General features: G+C 37.5%; 1 protein-coding gene across 2 annotated transcripts; it reads right to left on the bottom strand.

The window, feature by feature from the left end:
- Positions 1–805: 805 nt before the first annotated feature.
- Positions 806–26,632, bottom strand: LOC148847604 (coiled-coil protein). Of its 2 annotated transcripts, XR_016100959.1 has the most exons (9): positions 26,319–26,632; positions 26,129–26,244; positions 24,561–24,620; positions 24,020–24,274; positions 21,478–21,639; positions 3,063–3,152; positions 2,111–2,340; positions 1,700–1,836; positions 806–1,596 (listed from the first exon to the last, which is right to left on the bottom strand). XR_016100959.1 is itself a non-coding variant. In XM_088950716.1 (7 exons), the coding sequence occupies exons 1-7, from the start codon at positions 26,579–26,581 to the stop codon at positions 2,153–2,155; spliced, it is 1,134 nt and encodes a 377-aa protein (XP_088806842.1). In that variant the 5' UTR covers positions 26,582–26,632; the 3' UTR covers positions 1,911–2,152. The 2 variants fall into 2 exon arrangements, 1 of the variants encoding a protein (XP_088806842.1); XM_088950716.1 differs by lacking the exons at positions 806–1,596; positions 1,700–1,836 and having other exon boundaries at positions 1,911–2,340.
- Positions 26,633–26,967: the final 335 nt, after the last annotated feature.

The raw sequence follows: 26,967 nt of genomic DNA, 5'->3' as shown, positions 1-26,967 counted from the left end.
AAATACATTGTTATTTAATGCAAATTAAAATGTTAATTAATAATTAATAAAAATTTTAAGATATATATATATATATATATATATATATATATATATATATATATATATATATTATGTGCAAATTTATCAATTTTAAGTGTTAATATAATTACTCTATTATTAATATTTTATTTGTATAAATTTTTTAAATTAAAATTCAATTTTTAATATATATGTATATTTTATAAATTATTTATTCTATTAATTTATAAAATACTAATTTTAAATATTGTTCTTTTTAATTTGTAGTTGGAGTTGTTGAAAATAAATGTATGTTATTTTTTTTTGTTTGCATGTAGACATTAATTTTAATAAAAGTGATTTTGTGATTAAAGGAACTTGCTCTTTTTGGCATTAACCAACCTGGGTTCAAATCACACCATTCCTCCCTTTTTATAGTGAGGTGTATTGACTAGCAGGATACACATTGGGAATATCTCCTCATGAAATAAAACACATAAGTATGGAGATATTCTCAATGCAAGGATATAAAGGCTGCTCTAATGGACTTTGCCATGATGAAAGCCGAACTTGATACACCTGCAGTCTAATGTATCCCGTGTCAGTGCAATCTAATACCGATATGATATGCTAATATGCCCCATTAGACGTATCGTGTTGATATTTTAATATTTACTTGGTCGTTGAAATGATGCCCTATCCGGTCTCTAACATCAACATCCTTCCCTTATCGGTCAACATGCCTCCATTTGATTATTTTAATTCACCTATAGATTTTTCAAACATCGGAATGACGAAACCAGAATTCATGTAGCTACTATTTCTTAGATCATCCCCTTTTGATTTGAATTTTGAATTTCTTTTACCCAACGTTTCTTGCTCACAAGGACAACACTTGTAAACTAGAAAGACCCTTGACGGTTCAGGTTCTCCTTCCCCGATTCCTTCTATCATCATCATAACCCTATTGACACAACCATCCTACGTATTGACACAATGTAAAAGCTCTGTTGATCAGGCTGACCCTCGTTTTCATCCACTGCAATATGTTATTTGGGGCCAATCAGCACTTCAAGGAACTAATGCTACTACTTCTTGTTCAATGCTTTGTCCAGCCAACACTTTATAAACCCGGCTCCAATTCAGCCGGCAAGTAATCATTCCATAGTCTTAATCTGAATCCGTGCTGTTATTTCTGCTACTCTAAGAGAGTTATCCAGCCCAAATAACTTCCATAAAGCATACCTATTTGCCTAACCATAGTTTCATTCCGTGGATGCAATGGAAGACCAAATTTTCTCACTTGGTACGATTTTAGACCACCTTTGTTCCCCTGGTCAATGGCAGTTACTTACCTCCCACGGAACCGGGTGAAGCAGAGCACCTTCAAGGTTACTTTGTCCTCCCTTGCACCGTTCATTTCCACACACACACACAAGCGAGAGAGAGAGAGAGAGAGAGAGAGAGAGAGATGATGATGATGATGTTATTGAAGAAATCACCTGGAATCTTTTCTTTTCTCCTCCCACGCATTAAATTGCGCCAATGTTAAATTGCTCAATCAGACATTCAAATTGCTCTTAGTGGATGCATTTGCTGGAACAAAAATAAATAAATAAATAAATAAATAAATAAATAAAAGAGATCTAAAGTTTGTGATTGGTGCAGCCTTTATGTGCATTTGGATAACGAGAATAACCTGAAAACTGATGGAAATCCACTTTTGCAGGATGTATTCCAAGCTCTCAAGTTACAAAAGAATTGTTGAGTTTGGGCGTGCAACTCCCACAATCCAAATCTCCAAGTTATGTGTGTGTACCCTACTTCAGCTCATTTCTGATCACAGTACCACAAATAATATCAAAGTAGCAGAGGACTGATAGAACCATGCTCAGTTGAAAAACCACACGTTAAAGAACTAATGAAACTGGTAATTCATCATATTCTCTTCAAGTAATGAACAATTTCAATACACAATGAACACCAATTATAGATGGCATAGAACTGCAGATCATATAAATTCACAATGATTGACATCACAGCACAATCTTACAAATTGTTTAAGGACCTATGAGGCAGTATTAAACAGAAAAAAATGTGAAATATGAACCTTGGGTATGAGAAGACTCAGATATGTAACATGGTCTTAGGTTTAGTCAGAACCCCATGCTTCATCTCTCAAGTTTTGCCTTGTAACTATGCGGTCCTTCCTGGCTTCCTCTTGTTTCCTCAACTCACTTGACCCAAAGGTTGTCAACAGCTTTTGTCCAATTCCTTGAGCAATCAGCCTCTGAGCAGTTCTTGTATCTGTCTTTGGTCTCGGATAAGGAGGTTCTATATCTGGTAAATCAATAATACCAATCATTCAGGTTCCATACTTTAATTACAGAAACAAACAAAAAAGAATTCTGATAAAAAAAATAAATAAATAAAGCTTAGAGAAAAAAAAAAGTCTTGTCTCTTGCCCCTTGCCATTCTTCTCATGTTTCCAAGCATTTTCTGATATATGGGATACTTGAAAATATCAGGATTTTGAGACATGAAGTAAAAGGCCACATGTAATTCTCTCCTAGTATAAAGAAATGTGAAATGTCTCTACCCAAGCATTCTAGAGGCAAATAGTAAGGGAGTGCCCCGAGGCCAAAGAGTGGTGGCTGGTGCATGGAAAACTAAACATATACTTGGTCTTGTGTGCTAGAAGATTTTGTATCATCCTAGGAAATAAGCATGGAAGTGCTTATTCTTCATCTGGGTAAGAAAACAAGGTGGAACATGATTTATTTAAGGTACATCAAAATTTACTTACATGTTCTAATTAAAGAATATTTTTTAGTTTAGTACAAATTAGTTAAGCGTAAGGACTCACAAAGCACTGCCATAGATATGTTTATCATATCATAATTCATTTTGACAATGATGATATTTACCAATTAGATTATCACACCAGATGATAGGCAAAGAGGTTATGGTCATGTAAATTACTTCTATTACTGAAATTTTGCAACACCTACGTTTCACCTTTTTGCAAATTCAAGAAAGAAGGAAAACATTGGATGACATACCCCTCATTGAAATTGAGGTCAACAGTCTATCATCCTCATTGAGTTCACGAACTGTGAATGGACAGTTGATACTTTTATGAGCCTCACGTGCTGCAAAAGAAACTTTGAGATTGTCACAAACTTTGAGGCCATGAATCAAGATATCTTTTATGCAGGCAGAATGCAAGAAAGATGCCTAGATCATGCCCAAATTCATAGAATAACTGATAAAGACGTCAATTAACAGAAAAGTTTAGATATTTTTAAGACTGTCAACTTACTTGTATCTCAAAACATGTTCAAATACCTCAATTACTATCACAGGATCTTCAACATGATGTAGGAGAGATATAAGCAAAGTAAGGACAACATATGGATCAGTGATGAAAAATCATTGTTTTTAGGTTATTTTAGTTATTCTACTTTGGTTTTGGGTTCTCTAGGTTACTTGTGCTATTTTTATCATTCCCCTTACTGTATCTGTTGAACGTTAATCTCTTATGTTAATAAGTCAAAATTAAGAAATTTTCTCGAGTATTTACTTTTAAACCAAATATTATACATGCTTTCTACTTTTGAGGCAAAAATTGTAACTGAAGAACATAACTCTTCTCTTGGAGTCTTTATTTCCAGGTTTACCTTATCATCAAAAAAGACAGAGAAAGATGAATTATTGCCATTTGCTCATTTAACTTGAGCCAGAATTTCTTTTTCTGAAAAGCAATCATGTCTATTTAAACTCATGAAACTTATCTATCTAAATTTCTTGTAAATCATAAGATGTTCAACAATTTCTTGCAGATCTTGCAACCAATTTTCATACTTTTGAAATCAACTTTCCAATCAATATGAAGATATTTATTGACAGTGAATAGAGCATATGAAATAAAACCAAAGACTTGGACCTGTTTAAGAGGAAATCCAAACTAAAAACCTCATGGATTAAATACAAACATCAAACGGTGCAGCGGATACAGTAAAGCATCAACCCTAAGATTGAAACACCCAAATACAACTTGAATCTTCCTACCCCTCACTTGGATGTTTGATGCAGTTGGTATTCTCTAACAGAGGAATACTCACAAAGAATAACTAGTGGCAGCGAGGGATGCTGCAACAATTGATGACCAAAGTGACAAAATAACACTAACCTCTCAGTTTTGCAACCTACAAAGGCAGTGACCTTAACCTCTGCCCTATCAGAAGTTAGCAAGGTATGGAGTTTTTGTGGCTCTAGAATGAAACCAACAAGAGAGAAGTAGAACCAAAGATGCCCTGAGGCAAAGCACCAAGTTATATTCAATATTCAAAAGGTGATCTGTTTCAATGCTCAGCCTAGCTATATAATGCCAAGAGAGAAGAAAAGATTACAAACTTTGAGGCCCAAGCATTATACCAAAATAGATAAACAAAAGGGTAGTTGAATCAAGCAGACAAATATAAGCTTATAAAGAAACTTGCAGTTGGTAGAGTCTGAAACATCCAAATACAACTTCAGTCCCCCTACCCCTCACTTGGATGTTTGATGCAGCTGGTATTCTCTAATGGAGGAAGACTCACAAAGAATAACCAGCGGCAGCAATGGACACTGCAACAATTGGTGACCGACATAGAAAAATAACACTAACCTCCAAGTTTTGCAACCTACAAAGGCAGTGACCTTAACCTCTGTCATAGCATAAGGTAGTAAGGTATGGGGTTTCTGTGGCTCTAGAATGAAACCAACAAGAGAGAAGTAGAACCAAAGATGCCCTGAGGCAAAACACCAAGTCACATTCAATATTCAAAAGGTGATCCGTTACAATGCTCAGCCTGGCTTATATAATGTCAAGAGAGAGGAAAAGATTACAACCTTAGGCACCCAATCATTATACCAAAAGAGATAAACAAAAGGATAGTTGAATCAAGCAGACAAATATAAGAAACTGGCAGTTGCTAGAGTCTGATAATGTGATATATCTGTCAGGTGATTGCTCAGCGAGACATCCGCTGGTGGGTCAACTCACTGACACGATGTGTGACGTGTCTCAACCTGAGACACATCGGCTTTCTTGGATCGTGTGGGTGCAACCTTGCTCCTATCCTGCCCCCTTAGCTTGGGTTGCAAACTTGCCATCTTCGTGATTTGAGTGAGGCTGCAATAGGAAATCGTGGTCTTTGCAATCTAGCAATGAGTGGGACTGCAATAGGAAATCATAGTGTGATACAGCAAGTGGTGACCTTGCTTCGGACCTACCCATAGCCTTCTTTGCAATCTCGCAACTTGCGACCTTATATTCTTATTAGTTCTTTTGCAATAGGGCTTGTTCTATGATCTCACTTATCGCTAAATTATGCAATCTTGGCATAATCTTGGACCTTGTGAATTTCACAAGTTTCTCCATCATGATCTGTGATCTCATGGCCTATGTTACTAATCATATTTGGTCTTGGGTCTTGTTGCACACGCTAGCATTCTCATCACAATTCATGACCTAGCAGTCTTCATTATTGATTGCATCACAAGTCGCAACCATCATCATTCTCACAGTGTATGCTATTGTCCTCATCGCAGCATTGGGTGCTTCGGGCCACATCAATCATGATCCCACGGTCCGGGGCCTCGCTATCCACAATTATGCTCATGTGGTTTGTGGCCTTGCAGGCTACATCAGATGTATTAATCACAAAGAAGTTAGCACACTTTGCCATGCCATGGAAGCGCATATATGTGTTGCCACTCACCTTTAAGACTATTAGCTCCACTATTATTCTTATAACTATATTTATTACTTACAGAGCTACAGTTATTTTCATAACCACTCCTTTTTTTTGTCATCATCAACACCAAAACCACTATATCGTCATCATTATTCTCATTCTTATTTGGAAAATGATAATCTAACTGAGTCTATTATAAGTTCTTTCCTACATAATGTACCCTATTTCTGCAACATCATGGTGTAACCTATTAGACTCCAAACCCAATATGTATTTCCATAGCTCTCCTGGAATGGGTTGTCTTGAAACGAAGTAATTCAGTTTTCCACCACAAAAAGAATATCAGGCTATTAGTCTATTACAGTATTACTCATTATCCTACTTGTATTTATCCAGATTTTTAATTAATCGGATTTTTAATGAATCATCTGATTTATAACCATAGTTGTCAAGGCGACAAGGTGCCCTTGGAGGCTTGCCTCGCCCAGTTGCCAAGCAGTTTTGTGCACGGGGTTATAAAATACTTTTATATTTAAACTAGAATATTCATTTTATGTGTTTATATACTAATTTCTTTTTATTGTTTTCTTATTTTGTTAGGGTTTAATCAATGCAAACATTGCTAACTGCTGTATTGAACCCATGGTTCAAAGTACCGATACACCTATGTATTGGCAGAGGTGTATCGATACTTATAATGACACTCCCCCTATTTTTTTTTTTATTTCTTTGGTTTTCAATTTCATTTATATATATATATATATAGATAGATAGATAGATAGATATATTTAAAAAAAAATGGGTCCCCAAAAACACCTGTAAATAGGTATCAAGACCCCAAAGATGCAATAATACACCCAATACGGGGCATATTGTATCAAAATTTTGATCCTTGATTGAACCCTCAAAATTTTCAAAACCTGACCAATAAGCAAGGGAAGAACTTAAAATTTTGTCTAATCAACACATTTTCTTCTTCCACATCTTCTTCATCTTCCACCTTTTCTTTTCTTCTTTCCTATAACAAAAATAGGGGTACAGCCCCTATATTTTTTGATTTTTCTTTCTTTTGTTCTATTTCTTCTGAATAAAATGTTGATTTCTAGACTTAAACATGAAATTTATACTTCTCTTCTGAAAATTATGAATAATTATTAAGGAAAGATGGTTATGGAACATAGGGAACTACCCTAGGATATATGATTTTACTTAAAAAAAAATCCATCGCCTAGGAGACAAGGTGCCCCCCTGTTGCCTAGCCTCACCTTGGTGCCTTGAAAACTATGTTTATAACCAAATTGTTGGTTTGAATCGTAAATCACGATTCATATCCAATTCAACTGATTTATGTTGAAAGCCTATTTTAAGAGGAAAAGACTATTTAGTCCTTCCTCCTTTTAATATTTCATCTGTTTAATAAGGGTTAGTACTTTCATTTTTATTATAAAAACTTAAATAGCCCCTTTCATCAATCAAGAGAGACTTGCCATAGAAGGAAAATCTAGGGTAGGAGGCTGAGAAACACCAAACCCTCCATTGTGAACATGAAACTCCAAATCACTGGTTTGCACCAAAAGGTATAAATTCTATTTAGTTTTCGATTTCTACTATTTTTTGTTGCAAATGATTTCTACTACTATTTTTTCGATTTCTTCTTTTTTCTTTTTCTTTTTTGTTTTAAACACCAAAAACAAAGGCTCTGCCCTTCTTATTTCAAGAATCTGTTCTTGTTTTGAGGACAAAACAAGGGTTCCGCCCCATTTTTTCCCTTCCTTTTTGCACTAAAAAACAAAATGATTTCATTCATTTTTTTCTTTTGAATGAAAGCAAGGGCTCTGCCCCATTGTTTCTGACCTTTTTTTAATGGAAACAGAGGCTCCATCCCTATCTTGTTTTTTTCGTTTTTTTTTTTTTTGAGTTCAAAAACAGGGGTATTTTACCTCTTTTTCAATGCAAAAAAATAGAGGCTTTGGCTGAACTAAGTCCATGTTTTTTTACATAAAAATAGGGGCTAAACTCTATTAGTTTCACCCTTTTATGCAAAAAACAAGTTTTTAGTTCAGCTTTTATTCTTTTTCCTTTACACATGAAAACAGGGGTTCCCCCATTATTTTTCCCTTTCATTTCTCTTGTTTGTATTTTATTTTCTTCAAAATTATGTTATCAAGCAGCTCATGTCTTTTTAGATTTTATAATTTAATTTCTTAAGAATTTAGAATTAAAATGTGTCCATATTCCATAAATTGAAACTGATAAACATGACATCTTCATTTATAGTGTCTCACCTCTCAAATCTGTATCTCACATTCTCACTATAGTATATTTGTATTGCATTCATGCATTGATAATTGACATGTGTAGCATGTTTTTTTTTATCAGAAACGATAACTTTCATTAGAGATAAATTAACCTGAAATACAGAATTCAACCCTTATTAGAAAAGGTTGATCCAATAAACATCAAGCATTACAGCATTGCCCAAAAAAGACTCTCCCTTGCAGTCCCTTGTTTTGCTAGGGCGTCAGCAAAACCATTTGCTAATTTCCTTGCCCACTTGAACCAAACACCCACCTCCCTTGTTATGCTAAGAATTTCCCTTATCAGCTGTCTATATTGCCAAATTCCCAGCTGCCCTGATTGCATCCACCCAATTACCAACTTGGAGTCTCCCTCTATCTCAATCTATTGTAGCCCCAACTATTTGGCCAGTTTTACACCTTGATGTAGTGCCCAAGATTTCCGCTCTAAAGAAATCTCCAACTCCTATTGGACCTGAAAACAAAGCCATTATCTTGTGTTCATTATCTCTAAAAACACCTCCTATACCAGATGGGCCTGGATTACCTATAGAGCTTCCATCAAAGTTCAGTTTCACCCTTTGTTGTGCCGGTGGGGACCAAACTTCCTGTATCATAGCTTTGGAAGTAGTAGTAGATGCGACAATACCCCTACTTCTATAAATGTCTTCAACTGAGAAATCCTTAAAAATATCACAGGATTTCAACCAATGGATAACCTTAGTAGTTATTCCTTCCACAACCTCTTCCTTGGATCTACATCTGCCTTTAAAGATCCTATTGTTTCTTTCCTCCCACACTGACCACAATACAACAGCTCTAGTGGCTCTCCACATAACCCTTCCATGAACTGTTGGTTGCCTGTAAAAAGTTGAATCAAAGAGGTTCACCATGCTTAAGGAGGGAATCCACCTGTAGCCAAAGAGAGAAGAGAACCAAGACCAAATAAAGAACAAAAAGGGACATGAGATTAGTAAATATGAAATTGTCTCACCCCAAACAAAGGCAACAAACATGGGGGGAGAGGAACATATTTGGCCTCTTTTTCTGCAATAAATCCAAGGTGTTGATTTTTTGGAGTACCACTTCCCAACAAAAGGCCTGAATTTTAGGGGGTACAGGGCTACCCCACACCTCCTTTGAAGGAAAGTTCCCTACAAAGTTAGAGGTCTGAAGCAAAATGTTATAGAAAGAAGAGCAATTGAAAAAACTAGAAGGGGAAGGTTTCCATCCCCATTTCAGAATCCCTTAGACCTCTTCTCAAGCCCAAATCCCAGGAGTTCTACAAACACTGAAGAGATCACTTTTCTTTTGTTTTCAGACAAGGAGTAAATAGAAGGAAATCTATCTCTAAGGGAGTTTTCACCAACCCAAACATCTTCCCAAAACAAGACTTTATTTCGAATGCAAACATCACATTTGAAATAAGGAAGCATAAGAGGCAAAATACCTTGAGAAACTTTCCAAGGAGAACACTGAGAAGCCCCAGGGTCGAGTCCTGCATCCCAACCATTATCTGCCAATCCATGAATGCTAACAATCACTCTAGACCAAAGTCTGTCATGTTCCATCGGTAGTCTCCAAATCCATTTCCCCAGAAAAGCCATGTTTCTTAATCTTATATTTCCTAACCCAAGGCCTCCATCATCCCTACTCCTAGAAACCACCTCCCACTTTACTAAGTGATCCTTCTTAGTATCCCTTGGTTCCCACAAGAAATCCCCCATTATCTTCTCTAACTGGTTGGCTACTTTCATTGGTACTCTAAAGGTAGACAGGAAATAAACTGGTAGGTTGGCTAAGGTTGACTTGATTAAGGTTATCCTACCCCCTAAAGAGATGTAATTCCTCTTCCAATTTGCTAACCTCTTAGAGAATCTTTCAATTACAGGGTACCAAAAACTCTCAACCATTCGGTTCCCTCCCAATGGTAGCCCCAAATATTGTAAAGGCTAGCCCCCCACTTCACACCCCAAAATCCTAGCTAGGGAATCCACCTCCTCTCCGCCTAGATTGAGCCCTGCCACACAACTTGTTCCCCAATTCACTTTAAGATTGGACTTCCTTTCAAATTGAAGCACTAGACTCTTTAAGTTCCGTAATTCCCCTTCCTCCCCATCACAAAACAAGATGATGTCATCTGCAAATTGTAAGTGTGTGACCACCACCTCCTCCCTACCAATCCTCCAACCTCTTATCAAATTGTTAGCATTGGCCCCCGAAATCATGGCACTCAACACATCAGCTACTAGGGTAAAGAGGAATGGGGACAATGGATCTCCTTGCCTAATACCCCTCTTTGCAGGAAAGAAGCCCCTAGCTACACCATTCACCAATATTGAGAAATGACATGAAGAAATGCATCCCTTTACCCAACTGCACCATCTCTCCCAAAACCCTCTCTGCTTGAGAACCTCTAGTAAAAAATCCCAGTCCACCATGTCATATGCCTTTTCAAGATCCAATTTGCAAAGCAACCCCTTTTCCTTTCTCCTCTTCACCTCAACACATTCGTTGGCAATAAGTATTTGATCTACAATTTGTCTTCCTTCTACAAAGGCCCCTTGATACAGTGAGATTAGAGACGGGAGGATCTTTTTTAATCTTAGCGCTAGGACCTTAGAGATGATCTTATACATGCTTCCCACCAGGCTTATAGGTCTGAAATCCTTTGGTTGGAGAGCGTCCTTCTTCTTAGGAACCAAGGCAATAAAAGTTGCATTTGCTCCCGAGTTAAATTTGCCTCTCTCATAGAACTCTTCAAAGACCTCCAACAAATCCTCTCTAATTATCTCCCAACAATCTTGATAAAAGGCCATCGAAAAACCATCAAGCCCAGGAGCTTTAGCTCAATCCATGGAGAACCCTCCACTCCAAGTCCTCTAAGCTCTCACTAGGTCTCCAACAAATCTTCTTTCCAAAGATTCCAATAAGACACTATCTTCCACCCTCCACTCCAATCCTCTAAGCTCTCACTAGGTCTCCCTGGGTTGTCATACACTAATTTGAAGTGATTAACCAAAGCTTGAGCTATATCATCTTCCCTTGTCAGCAATTGTCCATCCCACTCCAATTTTGAAACATAATTCTTCCTTCTCCTCCCATTTGCCAACGAATGAAAAAACCTTGTATTGATGTCCCCTTCCTTTAGCCATTTGCACCTGGATTTTTGCCTCCAACTTATCTCCTCCTTCCTAAGAAGATCTTCCAGTTCCTGTTTCAAATTCCATCTTTCCACCCTACCCTCTTCCCCCAGCCTTCTTTTATTCCACTCCCTGACTGATTTCCACTTTCCTTTGCTCTAATCTACCAAAAACCTCTTTATTCCAAATCTTGAGTCTAGCTTTCAGGAGTTGTAGTTTCTTGTAAAACCTATACCCCTTCCATCGAAATTCCACTTGGTCCACTTCCCACCATTCTTTTACCTTAGCTAGAAACTCTGGATGAAGTAACCACATGTTTTCAAACCTAAAAGGGAACGGGCCTCCATCTAGTCTTTCTTGAGACAACCTGATTAGGCAATGATTTGAAATAGGTCTCGACAATGCTATAACACCTAAAATCCCCCATTCAACTTCCCAATCCATTGTAAAGAGGAACCTATCCAATCAACAACAGGTAGGGTTTTCTTGGAAGTTTGACCAAGTAAAATTTGCTTGCTGAAGAGGGAGGTACCGCAATGTAAAATTCTCCACAAAAAGATTAAACTTCCTCATGCTAGATGTAATCCTACTACTGGGGTTATTGGACTCGTTTAAGAATGTTATTACGTTGAAATCCCCACCCAAACACCAAGGGCCATCCCACAAACCCCTAACAACTGCTAGTTCTTCCCAGAAACCTTCCCTTTCCCTGTAACAGGTGGGACCATAGACATTAGTTAGCACCCAAGCCCACCCACCTTCCTTTCTCTTCAATTTTATTGACACCGAGAAATTCCCAATTAATTCTTCTTCACACTCCCAGTCTTCATTTCTCCATAAAGTAATAATTCCCCCTGAAGCTCCCCACGATTGTGCAAAGGCCCAACTCAAATTTCTTGTTGACTAAATTCTCCTCACCCATTTCTCGTCCACCTCAGACAAGTTTGATTCTTGTATTAAGACCACATCTGGCTCTTCTCTTCTCAAGAAGTCTTTGATCACTCGCCTTTTCTTTGAACTCCCCAAACCTCTTACATTCCAGCTTATTAACTTCATGGACAAACAAATCAGGTAGCCCAACCAAACCACCCTCTTTATTCCTTTTTTTTCTATCCTTCCTACCCCCACTCACTTTATCATAAACCACCCCACTCTTCAACCTCTCCACCTCACTCAGCTTTTTCTTCCTCTTCTTAGAAAGCTCTCCTACCTTCTTACTAGACTCTTCCACCTTCTCAATTCCTTCTAGTTTCTTACCTGACCCCTTCTTCTTCTTTTTCCATTGTCCTTTTGATTTTCCACTGTATCCACTTTTCTCCACTGTATTGGGAAATTGAATAATCTCCTCCTCAACCCTACCCTCTTTCACATTCAGCTCCTCTTCCATTCTGATTCTAAATAGTTCCAAGATCAACTCCCAAATTTTGTCCCCTAGTTCTCTCTCTTCTGCTTCTAAATTTATCTCCCCCACTACCTCTGTCACTTGTCCCGAATCAAACGAATTGGCAGACTTTAAAGCTGGGATGGAATCACCTGTAGGCCAGACACATACAGGACTTGGGGAAACAAAGTTAGTAACCAAAAACTGAACCTGAAAACAATCCAAACCTTGGGAGGAAGAAGACACAATATGAGTTGTTGGAATAGCCTGAACCCCTTTTGTTTGACTTTCACTGGGAATAGGACCCTTGAAATCAAGATCTGGATTGATTGCAGTGGGAAGCGGGCAGTTTATAGCCCTGCTTGGAGGAACCAGATTGCCAACACACACCGTACAAGCACCCATTCCCTGGTCTTTACAAAGGATCGAATCCCCTTTTCTCCCTGTTTCGGTTTTCTCCTCACCTGAGCCTGTTTTCTTTCTTTCCAACTCCTTTCTAGGCCGAACCAACTCTCGTGGAAGTGTACAAGCCTCTTCTTCGAACAGTAACTTTAATCCTGGGTCATCTTCCTCCCCAAACCTTGAACGACATTTACTCTGCATACTACCATAGCTGGACTCTTCAACATACAACTCCTCTTTCAGAGACTCATCATCTACACTTACCCAGTCTGAAGCAGAATCCTCCTCTTCTAACCTCGTGCGTTTATATCTCGGATTAGGTTTATCTGGGCTAGTGGAGTAAGAGACCAGTCTTGGCTGCCACGCTAAAGTCGGACCAGACAAACATTTTTCTTTCGAGCCAGTTGCATACCAATCTGAAGAGGATGAAGATATACCACAGCGAATGTCCATAGTCTTTTGAACCTTGTTCCACCTCACATGCCTATTTAAGTGGTCACCTGATTTATCTATGGGCTTACTTGCTGTTGGAGTCTTATTTCCAGGCCCATCCACTTTAAGTTTAAGACTGGGCCACCAGTACCCCTCACTTCTACCGTTAGCCCATCCTTATAATTTTGAACCTGACCCAGTCTTTTTAAAAGTTTAGTATTGGTTCCCTGACTGCAGGCCTGGGCCATATCAAATGACAATCCACCTGGTTGCTGTTCCAATCTACCTCCACCGACCTTTGGACACATTCAAATTCAAAGAGTCTTCTGACAGACTTTCTCCACCTTTGGACGTTACTACCTGAGCAAAAGTGCTAGTCCGATCCTCTGATTTGCCAATTAAAGTGGAAGACTGGGGTACGGATTTCCTATCCCTTTCTTTTACAGTTTCCTTCCCAGTGTTAACTCGAACCTTGGAGGCCACATCATCTTCGTCTTCCCCACTCCTCCCCAATCTCCACCATCTAGCTTCTGTAGAAGTTGCAATCCAAATACTGAGTTCTACATTATCTGAAGTTAAATCCAAAGACCTTGGGATAAGCTCTGGATTTGCTCCAGCTACATTAATCTGCATGGCACTCAGGTTGGAAGCATCAAAGAAAACCATCTTGCCTCCACATAGCTTCGCAACTTTCCTGAACACCTCCATCTTCCATAGATGGAAAGGCAACCCAATAATTTTCAGATTGATAAGTTCTGTGGGTTCTACCAACTGTACATTACAAAAAGGCTTCCATTTCTCCAACACCACCACACCTTGCTCTGTTACAGCCAAAACAGTAGCAAAATCCAGAGGAATCCCCTGAAAATACACTACAGCCTTCTGGTCATCAAAGGGAGAAATCTGCAACACCTCTGTAGTCTTCAATATCTGTTGGACTTCTTCACCTAGTCTCTCCCAATCTTTTACTTTCTTGTTTACCGAGAGGACAAGTTTAAGCTGCCAATCCTCTTTAGGTTTGTTCACCCACAATTTCACCAAACCTAGTCCAGCATCAATCTGCAATTTACTTTCCGTCCCTATCTCCTCCTCTCCTGGGATCTCCCTGAAAACTTTCCGACTGCCCTTCAGGTTGTTCCTTAATTTTTTGACCATCTTTAAGGGCACTTTCTCTGCCATTAGTTACCACCAAAACCTCCTGAATTGCTTCTGCTAACTGGTCCCATCCCGAGACCTCCCTTCAGGGAAACAGGTAAACTGCTTCAGCCCCTCACCAAAGTGTTCCTGCACTCCCAAAAACCTCCCGTACTTGTTCTCTTTTCTTTCAGCCACATACTTCCTGTTCTGTTCCAATAGACAGCACCTCCACTCCCTTGATTTTTCTTTTATTTTAGCTCCATCAAGAACTCCTTGGAACCATGGTACCGCCCTTCCTTCAAGAAGCAAAGAAGCTTTCCTTGATTCTACAATCTTTAAAGAGAGTCCATTTCTACTCCAGATTTCTTCCAAGACGAAAGTCTTCGCTTCCACCTTCAACACTTTCTTCCATCTTTTTGCTCGCAGGAACTGACCTTCCCTCCCTCTTTCCAAGCTTCCCCCGCTGACCTTCATGTTTTTCTTCGCACTCGATGCCCAGCTGCTCTGTATCCACTGATTATAGATCCATGTACTTAGTCATATCGACCTTTCTTTCTCCTCTTTGGGGGCCTTTCATTACCTTTTCTGGGTCAATTGTATAGCATGTTTTTTCATCAATAAATGTGAGTTTTTTTGTTAAATACTTGAATTATTAATCCAAACCACACTCCACATAGCATCTCTTTGTGTGTGTATTTTGTTTAATTATCATGTTCTTGGATGTATGTGAGACTCAAGTTGAGCAATTATATGATTATATCTCTTTCTTTAGTATTTCTTTATGAATTGCAAGTTTGGCTTAAATAATTGGAACTTGAAATTTGAAACAATAGGGATTAAATGACATCATGGTTATTTTCCTTTAAAAAACATAGAGATAAAACCATAGGATAACTAGATAGTAGTTGGTAGATATTAGATACTAAATCAAAGATTAATAGTGTTGTAGAATTTAGTGATCAACTTGCAAAGGTTCTTACTTAGTTACTTATTCAGTTGTTCAACTGTGTTTTTAGAAGGAAAATGGTGAAGGTCCAAGATATTACTTGGGAACATTTTGTCAAGGTTGAAGAAAATAATTATTTACATGTAAAGATGCAATTACTGTGGTGGAGAATTTTGGGGAGGTGTTTTTAGAATGAAACACCACCTTGAACGCACAAACAAAAATATTCAAGTGTGCAAGAAAAATCCTGATGAAATACGTGAGAAATTTAAGGCATTACCAGAGAACAAAGAAGGAAAAAAAAAAAAAACTAAAAAGAGATGGAGATGTATGAGTCTAATGCTGGAGCTAATTTGAGGGACTTTTATTTTGAAGATTAACCGGAGCCAGAAGATTCTAAAGGACACAAGGCTTCATGCACTCTAGACTCTTATGTATACAAGGGGTAAGAGTCATCAACAAACAATCTTGAATCAAGTTCGGAAGAAGGGAGACAAAGATAAAGTTTGTCAATCAATTGCTCAATTCTTTTAAACAACTAATTTATCTTTCAATCTTGAGAAAAGTCCCTTTTTTGCTAGAATGGCCAATGACACAAGTACATATGTACCGTGACTTAAGTTGCCCGGTTATCATAAAATGAGAAATACTCTTCTTAAAAAAGAGGTAGAAATTATTGACCAAATGGTTGAAGAGTACAAGAAAGAATGGAGGGAAACAGGTTGCACATTGATGTCAGATGGATTGACAGATGGGTGTAGGTCCAATACAAATTTTTTAGTGAACAGTCCATGTGGGACAGTGTTTTTGAAATCAATGGACACTTTAGAAATTATAAAAAGTGGAGAGAATTTATTTAAATTGTTTAACACAATTATAGAAGGAATTGAAAAAGAAAATATGGTTCAAGTGGTCACAAATGGTGCATCAAACTATGTGAAAGCTGTAGAGTTGCTAATTTAAAAAATTCCTAAATTATTTTTTGGGCACCATGTGTAGCGCATTGTGTGGACAATATGCTAATGGATATTGGGAACATGCCTATACAAGCTGAAAAGGTTAAGAAAGCAAGGTTCTTAACTAGATACATTTACAAGCATTGTTGGGTTCTCAAATTGATGTGCCACCAAATAAAGAATTGACAAGATTAGTTGTAACACGATTTGCAACATGTTTTCTTACACTAAAAAGTGTCCATCAACAGAAAGATGCATCGAAGAAAATGTTCAAATGAGATGAGTCGGAAGGAAGTCCATTCACAAGGATAGACAAAGGCATTAGAACACATGATGTTGTATTGCTTGATAATAATTTTTGGGCGTTAATCAAATATTGCCTAAAAAGCACCCTTCCCTTGGTTAAGATTCTTAGTTTGGTTGATATGGATGAGATGCCTACTATGAGTTATATTTATGAGGCAATGGATTGAGCCAAAGAAACAATTTCCAAGAACTTGGGAAATGTGAAGAAAAGATATAAGGCATTGTGGGATATCATTGACAAGCGTTAGGATTTACAACTCCATGGACCATTACATGTAGGACTTTTTTTCTAAATTCAGTTTTTCAATATGATAAAAACTTTAATGCCGATTTAGAAACAAGGCAAGGACTTTATGATTGAAATCATATTGAAATCAAATTGACAAATTCAAGAGAGCAGAGGGCTAATTTGGTAGAGAGAAAACAAAACTTACTCGGAAGAAAAAGCAACTGGTATGATTATGTAGTTCAACAATTATTTAACTTTTCAATATCTTTACAGTTTAAATGAATTTTAAAATTTTAGTTTGCCACAGTTAATTGCTTACATACTAGAATTTTGCAAAACAACTACATGGTGGGATAAATATAGAGATTGTACACCAGAGCTAAAGAAATTGGCAATCCGTATTTTGAGTTTCACATGAAGTTCTACAGGTTGTGAAAGGAATTGGAGTACATTTTTGCAAGTTTGTATTCCTAATTCTTATTTATTATTATTTGGTGGAATTAAATTTTATGGAGTAGATAAGAATTTATATAATATTTTGTTGATTTTGAATATTGCTAGATACATTCAAAGAGAAGAAACCGTTTGGAACAAAAGGGGTTGAATGCTTTAGTATTTGTCAAATACAATAACCAACTTGAAATCCATCATGAAAAGAGAAAGGCTGAACAAGGGTTTGACCCATTTATTTATCAGATATTTAGTCAAATGATGAATGGATAACTGAAAAGGCAGATCCTTCCCCTCCTGATGATACCACTTGGATGGATATAGGAGTGTTTTACCAAGGTTGAAGGAATTGTAGATAAATGGAGACAGCATGGTAGGTTTCATTTTGTTAGTTTGCTGTCATTTAAATTATAACTTTATGTTTTATTCAAATAATAATAATAATATTAAATAATCTTACCTTAGGTCCAAGGGATCTACACAAAGGAGAAGGAAAGGAAAAATCCAACTCAAGATGAAGAGCGAGAAGAAGACTATGCTTCTTCATCAGATGAAGAGCAAGAAGATGAAGACAACATTCAGCTTGTTGGTGATGATAAGAATAGTGATAATGATGGGGATGATGACAGGGGTGATGATTGATATATTTTGAATATTTGATAGATAATAACGATGGTTTAGTTTTTAGTTATGAACTTATAAAGGAAATTTATTGAGGATTTGGGAGTATATGATATACTTGCGCAAAGCGGGCATCTTTTTTTGTATATATTGTATAGGGATAGGGGAACTAAATAGGATATCGGGTTGCCTCAAAGTTGCCTTTTTTTGTTGAGCCTTGGGGCCATGAACATGATGCCATGTAAAGTTCATACTTCATACTCATACAATACAATGAAACTATGAAAGTATAGATTTTTGTTGTTGAAAATTGGAGTTTAACTTCATCATATTCATAACATGGCATCTATTGAATTATAAACACCAATTATAGTATGGAACCATGAAACTAGTGCAATTTTCAGATTCACTACACCGTTACTACTAGTCTACTACTTACTTATATGATGTCTATAAGTTGAAAATTAGTACAAAGTCATTTTTTCTATATGTGAGAGGTTTAGGGGTTTTTTTTAGTTTTTTGATAGTTTTCACAAAAAAAAGCCCTTACAATTTAGGATACGATTTGACTCAAACCTCTTTCAATTTACGATATGATTACGAGTTTCAAAGCATTGGCTTAGAGAGATGGGGATAAAATGGGCAATGGGGTACAAAAGGAAAAATAAATGATGGGACTAAGCCTCTGTTTTATTTGCATTGAGAGGGAAAGAGAATGGGAAAAAGAGGGTTGCTTTTTATAGCAAGTTTGAATACTCCATGCAAGATTAGAAAATGAAAAGAAAAGAGGGCTTAGAGAGTTTGGGGTAAACTAATTCCTCCAAGGATTGGGGCTTTTTGTTGGAAAGCCTTCTTGGGAAGGTGTAACACTTGCGACTTGCTGCAAAGAAAAAGACCTAACTTTGCTCATCTCCCAACTGATGTATCCTTTGTAAGGCTATTGGTGAAAGCTGATATTGCTTATTAATTTCCTGCCCCTTTGTTTCAAATATTTGGATTTGATTGTTCTCTTTGTTTGATTGCAAGTGGACCCCCCACTAGACGTACAAAGCTTGTTTGCCTCTTCTCTCTTAAGGTGGCCAAAGAAGAGGGGTAGAACTCTTTGTAGATGTGTTAGAGGTGCTATTTGCTATACAATTTGGGAAGAAAGAAACTCGAGGATTTTTTCTGACAAGGAGTAAGGCCATTATTGAGGCAATTACTATTAGAGTGGTACAATGGGTGCAATCTCTAGAAAAGTTTGAAGGTATTTCCACAAGTATTATCTAAGGAATTGGAAGTGGCTGATTCAGCCTCTGCAAAAACTAAGTTTTGCCCCTTAGGTCTCCGTCAACTTCTAGATTTGTCAAATTGAGCTTTGATGGTAGCAGTGAAGGTAACCCAGGGTCATCAAGCATTGGAAGAACCTTTGGGGATGAAGAGGGAAGAGTAATTGCTTTATTTTCTGGCCCTATTGGTGTTGGTGACTCACTTTGGGCTAAGATCTTGGAAGTGATGGAAGGAATGAAGAAAGCTAAGGAGTTGAACTGTGGTAAGTTCATTGTTAAAGGAGATACAAAAATGGTTATAGGTTGGCTGCAAAAAGAAGAGAAAGGTCTATGGAAGTTTGCTAATGAAAAAAGGTTGTTCAATCAGCTAGCACAAGGTTTGGAAATTCAGCTACAGTGGGTAAAGGTAAATGCCAACTCCTTATGGATAGTCGGATACTCTTGCTAAGAAAGGGGTGGGAAGGGAACAAATGTTTTGGGTCTTGTTGTAATTTTTTTTTTTTTGCCCTAGGGGAGGGTTAAGAGAGCTTACCTCTCCCCTACTTTCCTTGTACTCCCTTTTATCTTAATGAAAATTTTCTGTTATTGACCAAAAAAAGAAAAGAAAAGGGGGTTGCTTTTAGCTACAAAAAAACAATTTCCCGGGCGTCTTGATGGTAATGTATGTTATTGGTGAGTAACAGTCCACAAAGAAGGCCTTTAGACTTAGTGCTTTGATGTTGCTTGCTTCAGTTGTGGTTGGATGGCTGATATGGAATAGAAAGACAGGGGAAAGAGAGATTGCTGGCAGATTGCGGTGTCTTAATCTTGGTTATAGCTAGGGGTGGCCACAAGCCAAGCTTCTCACGAGCTATCCGACCTCCGCTCGTGAAAAGCTCAGCTCGGCTCGGTTTAAACTGAGCTCGAGCCTGATATATAGGCATGTTTGCTAGTCGAGCCAAGCTCGAGCCCAATGAAGCTCAGCTCGTGAGGCTCATGAGGCTCGCGAGCCTAATCAAGCCTAGTATAATAAATAAATATTTTTTATTAATAAATAATTTTTATTATATACAATAATATTTTATACATACATACATACATATAAATATATATAATAAATAATTTTTATTATATATAATATTTTTATTTTTTATGTATAATAGTAAATAACATGTAATTTTTTCATATTTAATATTTTTTTATATTTTAAGTCTATAATATAAATATAGACATGATGAACCGAATCATTATTTTTATTTCTTTCATATTATAATAATTTTTTATTAATTTCTTATCTTTTTAAGGTTTATGATAGATAAAATATTCGAAGACGAATCAAGAGATATCCTCGTCAAGTTACAAGTTATATGTCTTTGAAGAAGAAAGGGAAATCGATCACACAAGGGCTCTGCCCATTCATCTTTTTCTAGTTTTGGAACAAAAAACAGGGGCTCTGCCCCTTCTTCTTTCCTCCTCCTCTCCTCTCCTTCTTCTTCTGGAACAAAAAATAGGAGCTCTGTCCCTTCTTCTTTTTCTTGTTTCAGAACAAAAACAGGAGCTCCACCCCTTTCTCCTTTCCTCCTCCTCCTCCTCCTCCTCCTCCTCCTCCTCTCTTCTTCTTCTTCTAGAACAAAAAACAGGGGTCTGTTTCTTTTTCTCAAAGAAAGATTGGGGCTCTTCCTTTCTGTATTTCTTTTTCAATGGAAAAATAGGGGTTCATCCCCTTTTTATTTTATTTTTTTTTTAGACATTAAGCAACGCCTAGGTGACCAAGCGACTAAGCACTCCCCTGTCACCTAGGTTCGCCTTGGCGCCTTGAAAACTATGTTCAGTAACTTGCACCTACAAATCACGGAGCTTCTTTCCATCAGTATTCATACTTAAAAGCACCACATTGCTTCTTATACTTCTACAAGTGCATACTGACTTTTTAAATAGAAGTCACTGATAAAAACAGAAATAAGTCAAATGCTGTCAAGAGATTAAAATTATTAGAATAAAAATAGAAAAGAAGTCAACATATTTAATTTTTTTTTTCTGAAAGAGTTGGGAGGGGAAATCATGTAACTGACACCTGTTTAAAAGGAGGTAAATTCTACCACACATTGTAATAAATCCAGCACTATGCACATAAAACTTCTATTTTACTGGATATCCATCATAGAAAGTTATTTTACATCTGGACTTACCAATGGATGGTGTTCGAAATACTGCAAGGGCAACAGTATCATTAACCCAACGGATCACAAAATCTTGATCCCTAAAGTGCAGAAAAATTTTCTCCAACTCTACCGTCCTAGTACTTGGTGGAAAATCTTCCAGAACAAGAACATGACTCGTACCAAAACTTGCTGAAATCAGTAAAATAACTACTTTTAGATCATAAATTTTATTTGGCCCATATAGATGCTTCTGTAGTAGAACCTCACAGGATATATGATAAAATGACATGCTAATTCAATGTCAAAATAGATGTTCCAGCAACATGGTAAAGGTAGAAATTCTAGCAACGAAGTAAAGGGATGGAAATTCCATTATTTGCATTGCCTTTCTTCTCCTCTTGATCAGTATATGTTTTTCTCTACTCTGGGTGGGGGTTGTGGGAAGCAGGTTTTTGATATATTATTTCATGTGAAAAGACAAATTTGAACAGAGGTCCTTGATAGATAGTATGACAAGCTTTACCAACAAAAACTAATGGTTTGATACCATCCAACATGCTTATTTGGGCATAAAGAACAATAAAAAAGTGTTTCAAGAGCACATAAATGCACTATCACTTTTAAAATGCATGAAAAGCATTGGCTACAACCACTATTACCAAATTTAAACAAGTTGAAGTATTCTAATGCAGAGGCATTCATGAGCAATTAGTGTTAATCTCATGATTTAACTCTGGATGGTGAAGTCATCCTCTATTTGTGAGAGTGTGGATATATATTTAAAGACTTGGAAGTGAGACACTGATCATAAACATGAAATAAACACGATATCGTAGGATAACATGAGTGTCTCACATTAGATGTTATAAGAAAATGATCTCCTAAAAACTTGTCAAAGGTAACCTCACGGCATTGTATTGGCAAAAAGCATGAGGTTGTCGAACCGAGTGAGGTCAAGTAGAGAACCTCACAGGAAAGGGAACCTTGTAGGCATAATATGACGAGGCAACCTTGCTAGCGTGTAAGATCTGTCCCATAGAAAACCTACACAAGGAAAACCTCATAATCTCACTAGTTTTGGTTTTGCATAGCCTAACCAAACCAGGTTGTAGCATTAGGAGTGTGTCCGTGGTGAGATGCATGACTGCTTCAAAGAAGCCATGACTGGTCGTACTTGATGACCATTTGGACATGTGTCACACTCGATGTGGCTTCAAAGAACGCGGCCTACAGCCTTGTGGTCCACAGGACACATGTCCATGGGAGAGAAATTAATGGGAATTGTCTCCCGTGTGTTTGTTAAAGTGAAGAAGGGGCAGCCTAGTGCATGAGACTCCTACCACTGGTTCCTTGATTCTATAAATGGGTAATCAGGGCCCTAAAGAAGGATCCTTCCCTTCATTCATTCTCGGTCCTTAGCCATTTTCTGCCCCAACTTCCCCATTTTCAGACCTTCTATCCCTAAGCTCTTCTCATCCTTAGACGTTCTTACATCCCAACTTCAAGCCTCCCAGACCATCCTCATTTAATAGACTTACACTATTCAAGTCATAGATCAAGATGGAAACTCCTACACAATTTTTATTTGTTTCTTCTCATAATTCTCAGTAGCATTATAGGAACAATATAGTGGGTTTCACTCCTTTCAAGGGAGTATGCATGGGAGTGTATTTGTGTTATGCTTTGATTAGAAGCAGAACCTTAGAGACAAAATGTCTCTTTTAGCAAAAAGGCTATGGCTTCAGCAATTTTCCACAAATTGCCGCTCTTTCCTTGAGAAAAAACAAACAGATTTTTTCCCTCACAGAATTTTGTGAATCAACCCTCCACTTCAATGGGTATCATCAAGTGAGAAGTTTCTAATTCAATAGAGAGATTGTTACTCCCAAATGACCAATTGAGTATGGAAAGAACCAGATGAAGGGAGAATTGTGGGTAGGGAAGTGATTCAAACAACAGGAAAACCAAAGAAAATAGTGTATTCAAGGAGTGAAAGCAGAGGAAATGGATGTGATCAATGAGGCTCAATGAAGGTTCTATATGATAGCTAAAGAAGAGAAAAGGATACTGGAACATGATGTAATAGAATAAGCTTTTCAGGTCATATAAGAAAATTCAGGGCAGAGAATGGCAAACTCATCTCTGTGAAGCAGTTCCATTAGTGATGGAGGAGTGAGTCTATTCCATGATCTGTTCATCAAAATGGACAATTAAGATTGCAACAATGGAAGGACTTTGGTGCTTGCCATCTTTATAAAACAACCTGAGTATGTAATCCTATTCTTTGGTTACCAAAGAAATTGATGATTGATCTTGGGTATCAGGAGTATATGTTCAAAGTCCTATCTGAAATTACCTGCTATTTGTTACTGTGATTCATTTTGTTGTCACTGCAGCATTTTAATCAAGATTCAAGACAATCATTATTAAAAAATAAAATAAGAAGAAAGAAAAACTGAAGTACCACCAAAAGACACAAGAAAGTCAATTGAGTAACAACCAACATAAAATAAATTAAACTGAAAGAAAGAAATCAAACCAAGTGATGGAATAAGCACGATTGACTTACAATCTCTTAGTTTTGCATCTCCTTCTGAACCATGGGAAGTAAAATTGTCCTCTGAGATTGTTGCAACATCACGTTGTTCATCACTGTATAAGCTATTTTTCATGTACAAGAAAGTTCCCCTCCCACGGCGTTTAGGAGTTTGAGATTTGGCATCTTCAAATGGGATATGTGATCCACCTGCCTCATGTTGCGGAGAAAATAACTTGCTTGGTGCACAATCAGCAACAGCTTCCCAATCCGTATCATTTTCACATACTGGCATACATAATAACATTAGAAATCTTATCATGTTACTCTTTGGCATGTGAATAGTTATCATTGAGGAGAAAGCATAAGATGTAACGAGTTATTAAAACCACAAACCACAAAGCTATAAAACCATCTGCACGATAGAAAAAGGTAAATACCTTGCCACTCGATATGGGTAATCCTGATCATTTTTCTTTCTTAATTTTAACACATCTGTAGCACAATAGTGCTTCCTTCCTACAGCATTTAGAATTTCAAATTTTGGTACCCTCATACTACAGTTGGTATGTACCTGCTTTATGTTGTGGAGGAAATAACTCATTTGGTGCACGATCTGCTAAAGCTTCCCAATCTGTATAGATTTCACATGAATAATTCATCAAAACCTTAAATTATTCAACATTAATAAGAAAGCATAAGGTCTAATCATTTACTAAAAGTACAAGATGTGAATCTTAGAATAAGAACATATGAACCAGAAACTCCAATGGAATGCAACTTTATATTATTTGAGGAGGCAAACAAAGTACACATTCTCCAACAATGAGCTACATCTCCAAAAGTGAATAGTTTTCTCTAGCATATGGGACTGTCTTGGTTCCACCAACAATGAACTGGTAGTTGCAGAATGGGGCCTTTATAACATGCTCAGTGTTGTCAAAGTATATCCCAGGTGTTTTAAGGGCCTGGCCCCTAGATGATGCATTGGGTGGCTGCTGTCTGGTATTCCCTAGGCAACTGCTCAGTCATTACCCTGTCGCCTAGGTAAACAGAAATAAGTGATACTTTCAGGCGTCATATTTATAACTACCAAAAAAGAAGTGCACGACAACACTGGTTGGATTAGGGAGAGATTATTAATAATTCTTTCCACATTTTCTTGACAGCATAAATTATCCTATTGTTGAATCTGTTCTGCTAATATGCTATATGCAATTTGCAATGCTGAACAAACCAATGTCCTTTATGTGGATAATTATAAATTTGACTAAGAAAATTGTTGTTATGATGCTGTATTGATTTGATTATTCAACATGTAGTTTAACCATAAGCACAACATACAAAATATTATATATGACTACATACTATGTTTTCTATATACTTTTTCTTCTTTATTGCACATGCAACAAGTCATCCTGTTATTGCACATTCCTAGGCAACACCTAGTTGCCTTAACTACCCTGAGCATTGCAGGTGTTTAATATTCAGAAGATCAATGATCCACCATTAGGTCCAACATCTGGGGGACCTATACAAGCCAGCAAGATGAGATGGCATTCAATCATCTGATCTATGCATTATACTTTAAGCTTTTCAAGGATTGTAACATACCTTCTCTCCATGGTCAAATATTTGACCAAAAAACACATAGCTGCTATAATATGCTGTGCTAGTTAATGTCCTAGGTGTGACCCATTCGATGATGGGTCCTTAATCTTGAATAACAGGAAGAATTTATGAGCGCCCCGAATTCCATTCACATGTCCTGTGTCCCTAGTCCCAAGATTTTTAAGATAACAAAATTCAATTACTAAAACGTCCCTTGTTGAATTCCGCCCTAACCGCATCCATGATGAGTATATTGATTTTTAGAACATATATACGCTTCTCATATAATATTATCTAATGAGTTGCAAAAGGAATGAAACATGTCAGAGCACAAATCATTAACATTTTCATGCAAAGACACAGCAATAACGTAACAAAAGTGACAATCGCAAATTAGAGAATTCCATAAATAATATTACCACTACGGTTGTTTTTTTGTCACTTTATAGCCCAAGAAAACTTATAAACCCTCGCCCCAAAGCAGATAAAAGCGCATTTCAAACAAAGAAGCCAAAGGAGATAGAAAAATACCATCGTCTTCATCAGGTGGTGGGTTGCAGTCTGAAGCATTGCAAGACGAGTTATCATTATCAACAGAGGAGACCGTATTGTCCTCCAACTCTTTCTTAGTAACAGCACTAGAATCCCTGGAATACGAAATAACGTCAAAAACCAACAAGAAGTAAAAGTAGAAGACGAAAAAGAAGAAAGAAGCCCTAACCCTGCCGAATGAATCACTTGAGCTCTTTGCTTGATTAGAAAAGCCTTTGTTTGAAGCTCGTCAGCTTTCAAGGAGAAACCCTTTGACGAGTATAGTTTGGCCAAGTCGCTGAGAGCCGTGGCCAATTGCAGATTCGAAGAGGGCGAAGAACTCCCAATTTGGGTCTTCAAAATCACTGATTCGAGTAGAGAAATCGCTCCGTCAATGTCTCCTTCATCCAGGAGATTTTCCACAGAATCACTCCACTTCTCGACTCCTTCCATTTCTCGCTCTGTCGCCTTCTCTGTCTCTCGGAACTGAAATTTCTTGGTACTTGGCAGTTGGAAGAAATCTGCTATTTATAGCGGTGATTGGGATCTCGTTTCTTAGGGGAAAATAAAGAACGTCAGCTCCGGGTGAGTCACCTATGGCACAGCGTGGCGAATAGGTGCCACGTGGCATATCGAACTGTTAGGCTTGAGGATCATGTCTAGAATTCCTTTTTCTCTTGTTTGCCACGTGTCTGTAACAAGTCTAAATAATGTGGAATCTGATTAGGCCCATATTTTATAAATTTAGCCAAGTCACACACGGCGGTTGACTCACCCGCGAGTGAAGCAACCATTCTGACCATCAGCAGCCACATACACGCCCAACGCACACGCCCCGG

Source organism: Nelumbo lutea, chromosome 6, assembly GCF_056320005.1.
Source record: "Nelumbo lutea isolate HS-2025 chromosome 6, American lotus-T2T, whole genome shotgun sequence".
Lineage (NCBI taxonomy): Eukaryota > Viridiplantae > Streptophyta > Magnoliopsida > Proteales > Nelumbonaceae > Nelumbo > Nelumbo lutea.
This window is presented reverse-complemented; position numbering and strand designations above follow the sequence as displayed.

What these genes read in the sequence shown, in the direction of transcription:
- LOC148847604 (XM_088950716.1), bottom strand. Translation starts at nt 26,581, where the DNA reads ATGGAAGGAGTCGAGAAGTGGAGTGATTCTGTGGAAAATCTCCTGGAT. An exon ending in AGATGCAAAACTAAGAGATT is followed by an intron (nt 21,640 to 24,019) that starts GTAAGTCAATCG and finishes TACTGATTTCAG; the next exon opens with CAAGTTTTGGTACGAGTCAT. An exon ending in ATTTCGAACACCATCCATTG is followed by an intron (nt 3,153 to 21,477) that starts GTAAGTCCAGAT and finishes TTTCTTTTGCAG; the next exon opens with CACGTGAGGCTCATAAAAGT.